The 14189-nt window shown below is 44.3% G+C and overlaps 1 protein-coding gene across 1 annotated transcript; it reads right to left on the bottom strand.

Annotated features, from left to right (window-relative positions):
• Positions 1–8883: 8883 nt before the first annotated feature.
• LOC142838697 (retinol dehydrogenase 16-like) lies at positions 8884–12858 on the bottom strand. Its single transcript, XM_075954290.1, has 4 exons — positions 12546–12858; positions 11275–11533; positions 9588–9751; positions 8884–9104 (listed from the first exon to the last, which is right to left on the bottom strand). Exons 1-4 carry the CDS (start codon positions 12856–12858, stop codon positions 8884–8886), a joined length of 957 nt encoding a protein of 318 aa, XP_075810405.1.
• Between the last annotated feature and the right edge of the window lie 1331 nt (positions 12859–14189).

Genomic DNA, 14189 nt, shown 5'->3' with positions numbered 1-14189 from the left:
CGATCTTTGCTTCTTTTTCATGTGGGAATACACGCATGTTTCCTAACACGAGTGGACCATATTCAGGTCCCTGTCTCACCTTGTGTTCTTCATCTTGCACTCCATCTCCACAGACACAGGATTTGGGATCATAATTATGTGCTGTGGCCCATCTTTACTTGGACTCAGGCCACGTTTACAAGGAAATCTGGCTCCAAGCTCAGGGTCCTTCCTCCTCAGACTCCTCAGCCAGAATCTCTCTTCAGGAAACAGAGTTGCTCTCTGATACAAGCCACAATATTATACAGTAATTAATCATCCATCTTTTCATGAATGACTTATCAGAACCAGGGTCCTGGTGAATGCGATTTGGAGCTATTGCTTTGTGAATAAAGTGGCTGTCTTTTGCTGTAGGTTTTCACGGTAGCTGACTCCTCTTCTGTTACATATCATGAATTAACTCTCACAGTTCAGAACTGTTTCCTATGCCTTTGGACTACATGTGAAAATGGTTTCCCGCTGTCAGGCCTTTGTTTTTCCCTCCTAGGTAAACGCATAGATCTGCCTTTCTATGATTCTCTTCATCAGCAGGCATTTGGTCAGTGCTTAGGGTTCAGATAAGAGCATTCCATTTAATATATGCACAGATACACAGGATATAGATTTAGTACTTGTTCCCTTTTTGCTCTTGTTTCTGAGGAGGAAGGATCCTGAGCTTGGATCCAGATTTCCTTGTAAACACGACTGCCTTGGTTCTAGCTCTGTTCCCGCTTCTGCCCTGCCCCTGTGTGCTGGTTTGCTTTTGTCCATGTGACACAGTGAAGAGTCACCTGGAGACTGGGAATCTCACTTGAGGGATGGCCTCCCTCAGACTGCCTGTGAGCATGTCTGTGTGGCACTGTGGGATTGGGCTTTGCATTATCCTTTGCTCATGATACCATCCAGTGTCTCAGCTGACTCCCTGTTGCTTACAAGATTAAGTACTCTTAGGAACTTCTGAGGTATCATGTCTGCCTGCACACAACCATGCTTGCCACAGTGATAATAAGACTGCACCTCTTCAATGTAAGTGAGTCACCGATTTAAATGATTTCCTTTATTAGAGTTGCCACAGTCATCGTGTCTCTTCACAGCAATAAAAACCCTAGGACTGAAGTTGGTGCACGGGTCTGGGCATTGCTGCAATCAGCCCATCCATATTTTTGCTCAAAGTAAAATGGACTCCGGGACTGTGGATTAGAAAAGCAGTTGAATGAGTTAAGTGCTGACTAATGGGCCGTACTAGTAGGAGCAGGGAAGACAGTGGTGCTGAGTGTCATTTGGTGACCTCTGGGTGTCCACTCAAGAGGCTTCAGAGAAGAATTTTAGTATGTTGCTTAGAAATTATTCTTGTTATATTTTGTTGAAGAAAAAGGCTGCCATTTGCCCTTGTCTGAAGAGTCTGCCTGAAGTTAAAGTGAAGAGTTTTGGATTAATTACCTCGGTAGAGGAAATCTCAAAACAGCCTAGCATAGATTCTGTTTTATGGTTACAAGTGTTAATGCTAATGAAGATTTATAACAAAAAGAAGCAAGCTGAACAAGGTAAATATTTGTGGAGGAAAAGATTACCAGAAAGTGGATTGGAGCTAAGTTCTGTGTCCAGAGAGATAGAGTAAGATATGGAATAGAGGAAACAGTGACCTCAGGGCAAGATCCCACCCAGCTACATTTCCCACTTGTGAAAAGGAACTAAAGGAAAACTGAGGTTTGGTGAGACATATCTTTCAACCCAGTACTGGGAAGACAGAGGTTGATGGATCTCTGCGTTGGAGGACAGCCTGGTCTACATAGCAAGTTCAAAGACAGCCAGGCTAAGGCAGCAAAAGAAATCTGGTAAAGAAGTAATTAAACAAGGGGCCTTGAAGACCCCAAGATGTTGGAGATGCCAGAGCTGTGGTATACCTGCCAAGGAAAGCTGCTAACAGGAAGAAGAATCAGTCCAAGGGAAGAAGTGTGTTGCAGTCACCAAAGCTGTACGGTCTTGGTCTGAGACAAGTCCAGCCCTCCTGATCAGCTTCCTCACAACCTATAGTTTGTAAAGTCAAAAATGCTATTGTTTTTTTTCTAAAATTGGATTTGTGTGTGAAGGTGTTTGCGAGTGTGTATACATATGTATGTTAACATGTATGTCGAGAAAGTTGTATATCAAGTAGACTTCATAGTCACACTTGCCTTCCACTGTGGAGGCCCAAAAATGTGAGCCTATTTCTACCTTGTCTGAAGATCACAGAGTTTGAGGTTGCTCAAAATTGTTGACAACAACCAGGGCTACACATCCTGATTCAGGATGTGGTTACTTGGTTCTTCTGACATTAAGATGGCCCATACAGGTAGATCCACTCCACCCTCACCAATGGTTAGGATATGCAAGCATACTTCTGCTCCTTCTTTTGAAATAGAGGTTTGATACTTTAGAAGGAGTGATTGTTTTTAGGATACTTGGCCTAGGGTGGATTCACAGCCTAAAAAACAGTATGTTTATGACTTGAATGCTCAAAATATTGAAGCAAGTAACTGTTCTAGTTGTCCTTTGCATGATGTCAAAGCAGTCTTTTGTCTTCTTCTGCATGTTGAATTGGGGTATAAAAGTGGAAAATTGAATGCTGTGGATTTTAGTATTCACTGAAATCCCTCCCAATGCTATCCTATTTTTTATTATTATTTTCACTCGTGTCTTTATCCTCTTTACTATTTTTCTGATCCCCATTTCCTTGCCCTGATAAGTGGTATGTTTGTTGAAGCTGGTCTCTGACAAATGGCACCCAATGTGGGGCGACGGGTGAATCCTAGAATGCACAGAAGTGTGTCCAGGTGTACAATGAAGTACACGAGGGACCCCTCATGAAGAAAATTACACTGCTGTAAACAAAGGGAACAGTCATTAAGACAAAAAGGCAACCTACTGAATGGGAGAAGATCTTCACCAACCCCACATCAGACAAAGGTCTGATCTCCAAAATATTTAAAGAATTCAAGACCTAGACATTAAAATTCTAAATAACCTGATTAAAAAATATGGTACTGAACTAAACAGAGAATTCTCAACAGAAGAATTGCAAATGACCAAAAGATACCTAAGGACATGTTCAAATTCCTTAGCTATCAGGGAAATGCAAATCAAAACAAATTTGAGATACCATCTTACAAGTGTCAGAATGGCTAAAATCAAAAACACAAATGATAACCTATGCTGGAGAGAATGTGGAGTAAGGCAAAGACTCATCCATTCCTGACGGGAATACAAACTTGTGCAACCACTTTGGAAATCAGGTTAGAAGGGAACCATAACCCTCTGCAGCATCGAAGGATCTGCCAGATGCATTTACAGGACTGGGGGATATAATCAGTCAGAGCCTGATGACTGAGGACTGTGATGAGGAATTCACCTCCCTCAGTGCGTGGAGACAGGAGCATAATGGTAAAATTTAGCAGGAGATAAAAGGCTTAAAAGAGTTGGTAACATAACTTTCACAGAAACTAGACACTCTACAGATTCCCTCTTACGAGAAGAGTAGTTCTCTTACTATGGTAATAGCTGGTTTAGACTCACCTATGGTACGAAGAGCTCCAAGAGCAAGGAAGACACTTAATATTAATCATGAGTCTCGCTTGCAAGCTACCATTAGAGAGGTTGCTCAAAGAGGGGAAATATGCAAGGATTTCAATTGTTTCCTGTAATGGAGCAAAGATATGCTCAAGGAAATCAACTCAGGGTACATGCTCCCTTATCATTCAAGTTACTCAAAGAATTAAAAGCAGTCTGTGTTCAATATGTCCCCACAGCTCCATTTACACAGATGTTCCAAAAAAAATATGGCTCTAGAAGATCTGCCCCCAAGGTACTAGAATGAGTTGGCCAAAGCTTGACTGTCAGGAGGGGACTACCAATGTGGAAAACAGAGTTTGAACAACCATGTCAGGCCACAGCTGAGAAAAAAAGGGCCCAATGAGTTCCTAGTTCTTATGGAATGCTTGTTGCTGAGAGATCTTATACAGGGACGGAACAGCAGCTAAACTTTGATATTACCAAAAGGCCTGGAATAGACTTCAGTCTCTAAAGAGCAGACAGAGGAACTGTCCAGTATAAGGCAGGGACCACATGAACTGTTTCAAGACTTTGTCTTCAGACTGATGCAGACATCAAACAGGTTGACTGGAGATACAGAAGCAGGACTTTTTATAGTTAGTTAAACAGCTAGCCTTTGAGAATGCTATATATAAAGCTGCTTTAAGGCTTTTTAGAAAGAAAAGTAATATTACTAATTATATTCGTTTTTTTTTTTCAGATATTGGCCACTTGTATACTCAGGGACTGACTGCTGCTTTACAGGGAAAGACTGTTAATGGTGTTCCCTTCCAACAAAGACATCAAGGCCCAGGAACACTGAGATCTACTGGGTCTCCTGGAACTGCTTTGGGTGTGGTCTCACGGGGCATCACATCAGGCAATGTCCTGATAGGAGAGTAAGCCTGTGGCCAGGGAAGGAACCGGGACTGTGCAAGAGATGCAGGAGAGAGAAGCATTGAACTATCAAGCACAGGCCAAAGAGAAATGACCAAGGGAACCCCCTTTTAGGAAATGGACACGAGGGCAAGCCTCAGGTCATAGACAAATTTTGGGGTAACCCAGACACCTGTTCTCCAACAAGAAAACCCATTCAGGAACATTGCAGGGCAGCCCCAGGCAGCACAGGGCTCAATCTCAGCTCTTCCATATACACATTCTGGCTACCCAAATGGGAATGCAAGCTCTCCCCACTGGGGTTTTTTAGAGGGCACTATGGGGCTACTGTTGGGAAGAAATAGCATCACTATGAAAGGGATCCTTGTTGCCCCTGGAGTCATTGATGTTATTCTTTTTTAAAAAATGCTGCAAGATCCCCACGGCAGTAGGTAGCAGAAATGCTGTAGGTCCCAAATGGTGGTAGCGGGTCATGTGGTGACAGGCAGCGGGCTCTGGGAGCAGCCAGTCCCATGCAGAAATGGCTGCTGGTCCCAGAGCGGCAGCCCGAGCGGTGGTGGCGGTGGGCCATGTGGTGGCAGACAGCAGGCCCTGGGAGCAGCCAGTCCCAGGCAGAGACGGCTGCTGGTCCCAGAGCAGTGGTGGCGGGCCATGTGGCAGCAGGCAGTGGGCCTCAGGCAGAGATGGCTGCTGGTCCCTGAGCAATGGCTGGTCCCAGGCAGGGAGACACATGGCGGGTGGGCAGGCAGAAGACAGAAACATGGATAGACAGGACATGCAGGGTGAGGTTGAATGTTTATTCAGGGGATTATGGAGGAGGAAGGGTGAAGGGGGGACAGAGAGAGAGGGAGAGAGAAAGAGAGAGAGAGAGAGAGAGAGAGAGAGAGAGAGAGAGAGAGAGAGAGAGAGAGAAGAGACAGAGAAGGGGGGAAGCAGAGAAGTGGGGAGAGAGGCAGAAGCGAAGCTGCCTCTCCGAAAGGAAGATGAAAAAGGAGAGCTAGCTCGGGCCGGAAGCTGAAGATCAGCCTGCCTCAGCAGATGGGGAGGGGAATGGGTGTGGCTTGTCTCTTAAAAACAACAAAACCATAACATTCCCAGGTCTTCCTTATAATAAAAAGCACGCACATCAAGGAAGCAGAAAAGGAAGGGCCCAAGATGGCGGTGGGCAGGTCAGAGGTAATGGGAGTGGGCGTGGCTTGTCCCTTAAAGCGACAGGAAAGCACAACAATTGACACTGATTACAGTTAGAAATCAAGGTTAGGACTCATTTTCTGTAGTAAAGACAAGCCAGAGGCATTCACAATTAATTTTACTTCCCATTGTGCAAACCAAAAATCAAAGAGAGATAAGAGAGGAGATGTCAGATTGGGTCCATTTGACACCTATTGTCTACAAGTCAAAGTTCCACAGTAACCAGAACTCACTTTGTTTACAGATGAAAAACGTTTTCTGGTCTTCTTCATGTAGGTATGGATATTTCTGTTATAACTGTCCGTCAATGGCCTTCAAAATTGCCAAAAAATGGACTATTTCACAGTTACAAGGGATTGGTCAGAGTCAAAATCCTGAACAAAGTAGTGATGAGCTTTACTGAAAGGATGGAAAAGGTCATGGAGGAACTTTCCAGTCATACATTGTTCCTCATTTAACCTGTAAATTTATGAGGCCGACATATGGCCCAAAGGGGGTATATTTAAATTCCTCCAACAGTTATTGCTAATCAAATGTTTCAGCAAGGATTGTTACCAATCAGGGTCTAGGCAAGGAAAATAAGGGAAGAATCAATCCTATCATAACCAGTGAAAGGTCTTCCAAGGTAACATTAGAATATTTTTAGGAGAGGTCACTGAGAAACCTGCACCCCATGCAGGTTACCCAATTGTCTGGAAAAGTAACAAGCCTATATGGGTAAATCCGTGGCCTCTAATAGAAAAAAACTTACAAGCTGCCCAACAGCTAGTGCCAGAATAGCTGGGTAAATGTCACACTATACAATCCAATCCCAACTCCCATAATTCTCCTATTTTTGTAATTAAAAAGAAGTCAGAAAAGTAGAGACTAATTCAGGACTTAAGAGAGGCTAATGAAACCACGCAGCTGATGTGAGCATTACAACATGTGTTGCCTTCTCCTAAAACTATACCAAAAGACATCCATAAGATTATTTTAGAGTCAAAAGATTGTTTTCATGTCATCCCTTTGGCACAACAAGATTGTCAAAGATTTGCATTTAATATTAATAAATAACTTCAGTTAATTTCAAAGAGCCAATAAAAAGATATCAATGGAGTGTCTTACCTCAGGGTATGGCAAACAGTGTATGCCAGAAATAGTTCTCTCAGGCTATGCAAAATGTTAGAGATCTATTTCCACAGGTTTATATTGTCCAGTATATGAGTGATATCTTACTTGCTCATAAACATGGAGGAGTTTTACTTGAGAAATATGGACTACTAAAACAGAGCATACAGGGTTAATCGTTGCTCCAGAGAAAATACAAGAGACCCGCCTTTCCAGAATTTAGGTTATATGTTACATCCTAAAGAAAAAATAATTAAGCCTCAAAACTAAAAATTAAAAAGGATAGTTTAAAGACTCTAAATGATTTTTAAAAGTTGTTGGAAAACATCCAATAACTGAGATCTTATTTAAAATATCCTACGGGAGGCCTTGATCCACTAAGTAAAATTCTTAAAGGGAACAGTGATCCAAATTCCACTAGACAGCTTACAGAAGCAGCCAAAGAGGCACTCACACAGTTAGAGAATGCCATAAAGAGACAGCAAGTCCATTATATTAATTGTGATCAGCCTTGGCAAGCATTACATTATCTACAAAACTTACTCCTACAGCAGTATTATGGCAAAAAGGTCCACTTTTATGGCTGATCCCCAACACATAGCGCCACAATGAGGAGCTGACTGAGGAACCCCAAAAAAACACAGAAGAGTACCAGGTGTACAGAGGGGGCCATGAGGAACCCCAGAGGAAAAAATTGCCCCACAGGTGAAGAGGTGAGTAATGAGCACTCAGAAATAAGGAGATATTAAAAAAAAGAGAGAAGTGAGGAAGAAAAATTAAGAGTAAAACTGTATATAGTTGAAGATATGAGACAAGGAAATAATATTCAGTTATTGGTACAGTTGCTTGGATGTGTTTTGATAGCTATGAGAGCTAAAGTGGAGCAGAAACAAAGGCAGAGATATTTAGAGTTTGTAAATAGCACATTCCCACCCCTACACTGGCAGCATCCATGCTGCTGCCTTGGGGCGACTCTGGGACTCGGGGAAGCCAAGGGGAGGCCCTACCTTCCCATACAAGTGCAGTGCTGTGGTCACAGAGATGCAGCTTCTATCACTGCTGAACAGGTAGGAAGAGTGAAGAAAATGCAGTGTTTGACCCAACATTTGCCTAGGTTAACACTGAGATTGTCACAGTCCACACACATGCCCTGTAGCCTGCTGAGTCTGACCCGCACTGTAGCCAGCTGAGTCTGGGCTGTATGCTGGAGCAGGGAAAGGCAGGCAGGAAACAAAGAAACTTAGAGGAATATTTTTACTCCCCACAGTCAGAACAGGTCAAACTAAACTGAATGCTGGGAGAAAGGAAGGTGGAGTCAGAGAAAAGCCATGTGGCCATACACAGATCAACAGAAATACATACCTACAGAGGTGAATCCCACATCAACTTCTAGCCTGAAACAGCTGCCTTCAGACCTCCTACAGAGATCACAAAGTCTTTTCCCTTAGCTGTTTATAATATACATACTTAGGGTACAGGTTGCATGCCACTGGATGCCAGTTTTTCTGTTCATGTGTCTGTATGTCTGTCCTTTCTTTCTTCCCTCACTGATCCTAGTCAGGGCTTCATAGCTAAGCCAGATTGCTGCAGCAAACAGAGTCAGAATATCTTTATGTACCAGTGTGGCATAGGAAGAACCTCTCTCAAAATAGATAATAAAGTAAAAACTTAAATAAGGAGTTTAGACATAAGGACAGGTGGTAGAGGACCAAAACTGTGTTCCCAACTCCAAGTTAGGTAATTCACAACAGCCTGTAACTCCAGGTTCAGGAAAATCAATAATCTGGACTTTATAGGTATTTCTACACACATGCAATATAGACACACATGCAGACAGACAAATAAAAAAAATTAAATTAAAATAAGTAAAATGTATGACCCAAGTACATGGAAGATCACTTTTTTATTTTTATCAAGATTAAAGTCATTATTTGTGGCTCTATGTTCTCTATGGTCATACCAAAGGAAGACAAGTCAGGCACCTGTGGATCTCCCTCCCAATGACAAGTTTGTCTGGAGCCCCACATCTGCCTTCTCTTGAGGATCATTTCCCTCACACTGCACTCTTATATCCCCCAACTACTGAAACAGATGCAGGCTTCACAGAGCTTTGTCAGGCTTCATGGAGGTCCTGTAGAAGAAGGCATCTGAAAGACAGGTAGGCAGGTAGCTCAAAGGAATATAGATGAGCTTGGCATCCCAACCAGGTGCGTATCGGGTCCGGGGGTGACGGGAAGTCAGCGCATGCTCCATGCAGTCCGTCACCAAGGAGAGGTCCTCATTGCACGTTTTTCCTAAAAGTATCTTTAGATGTTTCAGATCTATGCAAAAAGAGAAAGGATTCAGGGAGTGATTACCTCTGACACTCCTGCTCTAGACCAACATGGAGGAAAGCCTCACTAGAACCCAAGCCGCCCACATCTGAAGCCATGCCCAAGCCTAGCCTGTCCCAGGTCATCAGGAGGACACAGCCCAGCTTCAAGGAGGAACCGCACACATGCTCCACCTGGGTCTCTGTTCAGAGAACTCTCTCGTCTCTGCAAGAGTGGAAGCTCATGGAAAGTCACTGTTTCGTGACTCCAGCTTCACTTTCATGTCATAATAATAAGGGTTTTAAATGAAACAACACCTTACATTCTAGAAGCCAGGATCTCTTTATGTGGAGAAATACCCTTCTTGTACCAAGGAAACAGAGGCTAATCACGCTCATTTTAAGAAGAAACACCTTAGGGTAACTGCCGTCAACACTAACAGGAGACTCAGAATTCTAGACTTGTTTTCTTTGGTCCCAAAAACCCACTCACAGGATAATAAAAACTTCTTGTCATAGATCTCTTTGACTTCTGAGCTTGCCTGGTCCCACAGCATCTTGACATGTGAAAAATGCCTGTCACTACTGGAAATAGCAGTCTGGAAGAAACCGGGTTCTATAATGGCCACCTTCACTCCAAAATAGCAGAGCTCCCTCCTGCAAGATAGAGAGATGTCAAGAGTTCAGACAACTTTCTGTTGTCACACAGAATCAGAGTACAGTCACATGACAACATGAGCCTGTGTTGAGGAGAGGCCACAATCTTCAGACAGGTGGTGTGCAGCAGATGGGGATGAAACTCATGGTGAGGGCAATGCCTCTGCACTTTACATATCACCCCAAGTATTTGGTGCATGTAGTCTCTGGACTAGAACTAGACTCCAGGTACGACCTGTCTGTACATTCCAGGTGCAAAGGGTTACCGTTACCCAAGGCACCCATCTTCACTCTTAGGTTTGAACCTTCCCTAAATCTGTCTCAGTCCAGATGGCCCATGGCTCCTGCAGGCATCTTCCTGGAAACACTCTCTGGCCGCTTTCTTAGTTCCTCTCACATTTACCATCCCCCCATTCTCTACAATGATAGGCTGCATGGCACACAGGACTCCCCTGATTCACTCTCTTCCCATTTGCCTTGCCAAGATCGTGAAGTACATCCTTGTCTGTGGTTCTCATGCTCCCTACATGCCTGCATGTGCTCACCAACTCAGCCTCCTGCCTGTATCATATGACTTATCCTTTGGTCGAGTAGCAGCCAGCAGCACGTTCATTTTCCCCAACAGGCCTCCTCACCAGGCTGCTAGGTTCCTGCTTGGCTCCTTGCTCTAGGACCCTTAATCTAATAACTGCTCTGCTCACTGCAAAGATGGCCACAGTCTCTCTCTCCTGTTTCAGTTTCTCAGTTGTCAGAGTTTTTAAGGTCTGGAGGAAAGCCTTCTTGTGATTCTATATTGAGTTGATCAGAGACTATAATAAGAATGTAGAAACTACGATATGAGCTGAATGAGATGCTCAGCCTACCCTAAGGACCTCCTCAAGTTAAACATCACTAAAAGTCAAGAGTCTGGACTCTTCTCAAAATATCACATGTCTGACTATGCCTCAAAAAATATTCCCTTTGTTTGCCTTCTGCTACAGCAGGATATTACATTTTTATGTGCATTGATGTTTTTCCTGCATATGTGTCTGTGTGAGGGGGTCAGATCTTGGGGTCAGATCCTGGGAATTGAACCTGGATCCTCTAGAGCCAGTGCTCTTAGCCACTGAGTCATGTTTCCAGCTCCAAGCAGGATACAATTAACTGAACTTGGCAGAATGCTGGCACAGAACTTTCATCTTGACAGAATCCTTTAATTCCAATCCGCAGGAGATAGATCTGTATGAGTTTGAGGCCAGCTAGGCCAGTCAAAGTTACATAGACCGTGTTAGAAAGAAAGAAAGAAAGAAAGAAAGAAAGAAAGAAAGAAAGAAAGAAAGAAAGAAAGAAATACTGTCTCAGCCCTGCCCTTCTAGTAACACATAGCAATGTATTCCTGGAGAATGATCACCTCCCTCCACAAAGAGACAGTTATAGAACCTGAAAACCTGAGCGTGTCCTCTTCATGATGACCTTCTAATGGTCTTGATTTAATAAAACCTTATTCCAATGATTCTTTCAGATACCCACATTCCTGTCATTACCTGAGGGAATCGGAGAAGGCCTCTACACCATACTTGGAGATGCAGTAACCACCACCAAATACAGATATTCGACCCAAGATGCTGGAAACATTGACCACTCGGCCTTTTGCCTTCCTCACTAAGGGCAGCATGCTCAGAGTCACCTCGATCACGCCCAACAGGTTCACCTCCAGTATCTTTGCAAAATCCTTTTTGTTCAGCCACTCATTGGGCCCCGAGGGGCTGGAGATGCCAGCATTGTTGACCAGGCCCCACAGTCCTGGGGACAGTGGGAAGAGAGAGAGTCACAAGCACAGGTACAGTTATGGATGAAATGCACAGTCCACAAGATAAGACAGCTTAGACATGTGTTTCCTGGAGACTAGAACACAGTGAAGAACAGCATGGTGTTGACAGAGGTTTCTGTCCCACCAGGTCCCACAGCCATTTAGTCCCCCAAAAAACACACAAAAGCCCAGATTAAATATAAAATGGTTAGCCTATTAGCTCAAGCTTTTATTAACTCCTGAACTTACATTAGCCGATAATTCTTGTCTGTGTTAGCCACGCAGCTTGATCCCTGCTATCAGTGAGGCATTCTCATCTTGCTTCCTCTGCCTCTGAGTGATGGCTGCAAGTGACCTTTCCTCTTCCCAGAATTCTCCTGTTCTCATTGCCCCGCCAGCACTTCCTGCCTGGTTGCCCTGCTTACACTTCCTTCCTGGCTACTGGCCAATCCGCGTTTCATTAAAAGTAGGATGAGACAGGATAAAAGACCATTGTCCAACAGCAGCATGGTATCATCAGGGCTGGGGAGCCCATCCCTGAGGCTCCAGGCTCCTTTAATGAGGAGAAGTCTTGTCTCCCTTCACAGAGGATGGCAGGTGCCCAGTAAGAGCAAGTATAGTGCTAACCCATGAGCTCTACCCAAGTGTGGCCCCAAATAACCTGTACAAATAGCCCAGGGACAAGTCCCATCCTCTGCTCCACAAAGGGACCCTGCTCTAAGCATCCAGCATTCTTGATTGTCTACATAGAGAAGGGGACAGAGCACAGACAGGAAGGTGAGACTGTAAATCCTTCAAAGGGTACCTTCTTACCAAGACCAGAGAGACAGAAACGGCAGGTAGGGGCTGGAGAGAGAAAGTACTCATGTGATGTTAAGGAGAGAGGAGAAAGCTCTGATACTTCAAGTGCCCCAACCCACATAAAGCTTCTTCCAAGGGAGAAACCGGCAGTCCCCTTCACACACAAGTCAAACCAGCAGACACAGACAGGGATTTCCATGGTACCTCTGTTCCCAACACGCTCCTTCACCCACTGGGTGGCTGCCACAATACTCTCAGTCTTGGTGACATCAAGGATCACTGTCTCCAGCCTGTCTGATGTCTTGTTCCTCAGCTCTGCAGCTCCCTTCTCCGTCAGACACGCAGCCAGCACCCTCATGCCTCTCCTGTCCAGCTGTCTGGCCAGCAGGTTCCCAAAGCCCGAGTCACAGCCCGTAATGAAGACATGCTTGTCTTGGAGATTGCTCACCACTTGCTTCTCACGGTACCAACGCAGAAGGTAGTAAAGGCCCACAGGGGTCACCAGGTAGACCCACATGGCTTTCAAAGGACAGGCACAGACCATCTGGGACAGAGTGAACCCGGCCTCTATTCACAGAGAACGAAGTAGGCACACAGGGCTCAGGAGAAACAGAGGAATGCAGGCTTCTAGCAGGAAGTCCACACTTGGTTCTCTGTCCACTGCCTATCTTGGTATTTATTCATGCCCCACTTCTCTGCTCTCTCACCTGTTTGGTCTTATGATATATAATGGCCTTTGGCATTTCTTTACTTCCTGCCAGTGGAAAGAATCTTCACTGTCTATTCAGTAACACAGCTCTGTTCTCTTATGATCTTTGCTCCTTTTACTCATATGGGAATACATGCACGTTTCCTTACACACCCACTGCAGTCAATCCCTGCCTCACCTGTGTCTCAGCATCTTGCACTCCACCTCCACAAATGCAGGATTTGTGAACACACTTAGGTGCTGGGACTCAAGACACATTTACAAGGAAATCCTGCTCTGAGTTCAGGTCTCCTGCTCAGGTTCCTCAACCAGAATCTCTTCAGAAAACAAAGCCCTTTTTCTGGTTTCTAGAGATTTAGGAGAGGCTAATGTGAGGCTGGGGTAAGCTGGTGACTTCCTGGTACAGCAGCTGCCTGGGAACAAGGAGGGATCATATAAATAGGAAGAATGAGCCTCGGAGGTACAGGCCCCACCTGCACCGACAGGAAGGAAGAGATTAGCAGACAGCAGTGTAAGATCACAATCAACAACACAAAGAGCTATATGGCAGCACCAGAAACTAGTGATTCTACACCAGCAAGACCTGAACATCCCAAAACAGATGAAGCAGGAGAAAATAACCTCAAAAATAATTCTATGAAGATGATAGAGGCCCTTGAAGAAGAAATGAAAAATTCCATTAAAGAAACGGAAGAAAAGAAAAAATTGCCCACATTGTGTTGGAGGACTTGCAGATGGAATCGGTTCCTTGAGAGCAAAAGGACCAGTTTGAGTCTTTACAGGTCAGGCCTGAGTGGTAGAATAAACAGATACGGGAAACATGGCTTCATCTCTGGTGGAAGGTGCATGGTTTAGTTTGAGCTGGAATCACAGAATTAGTTGGGCACATCTCTAGAGCCAGGAACCAGATGCACAGCTTCCATCCGTTTGTCTGCAAATTTCAAAATGTTATTATTTTTTAGCACCGAGTAGTACCCTATTGTGCAAATGTACTACCCTTACTCTATCCATTCCTTCTTTGAGGGGCATCTAGGTTGTTTCCAGGTTCTGACTATTGCAAATAATGCTGCTATTAACTTAACTGACAAATGTCCTTGTGGTATGACTGTGCATCCTTTGGGTATGTGCGTAGAGTGATA

The sequence above is a fragment of the Microtus pennsylvanicus genome, chromosome 20 (assembly GCF_037038515.1).
Source record: "Microtus pennsylvanicus isolate mMicPen1 chromosome 20, mMicPen1.hap1, whole genome shotgun sequence".
Taxonomy (NCBI): Eukaryota; Metazoa; Chordata; class Mammalia; order Rodentia; family Cricetidae; genus Microtus; species Microtus pennsylvanicus.
The sequence above is the reverse complement of the archived record's forward strand: the minus strand, read 5'-3'. Positions and strand labels throughout refer to the sequence as shown.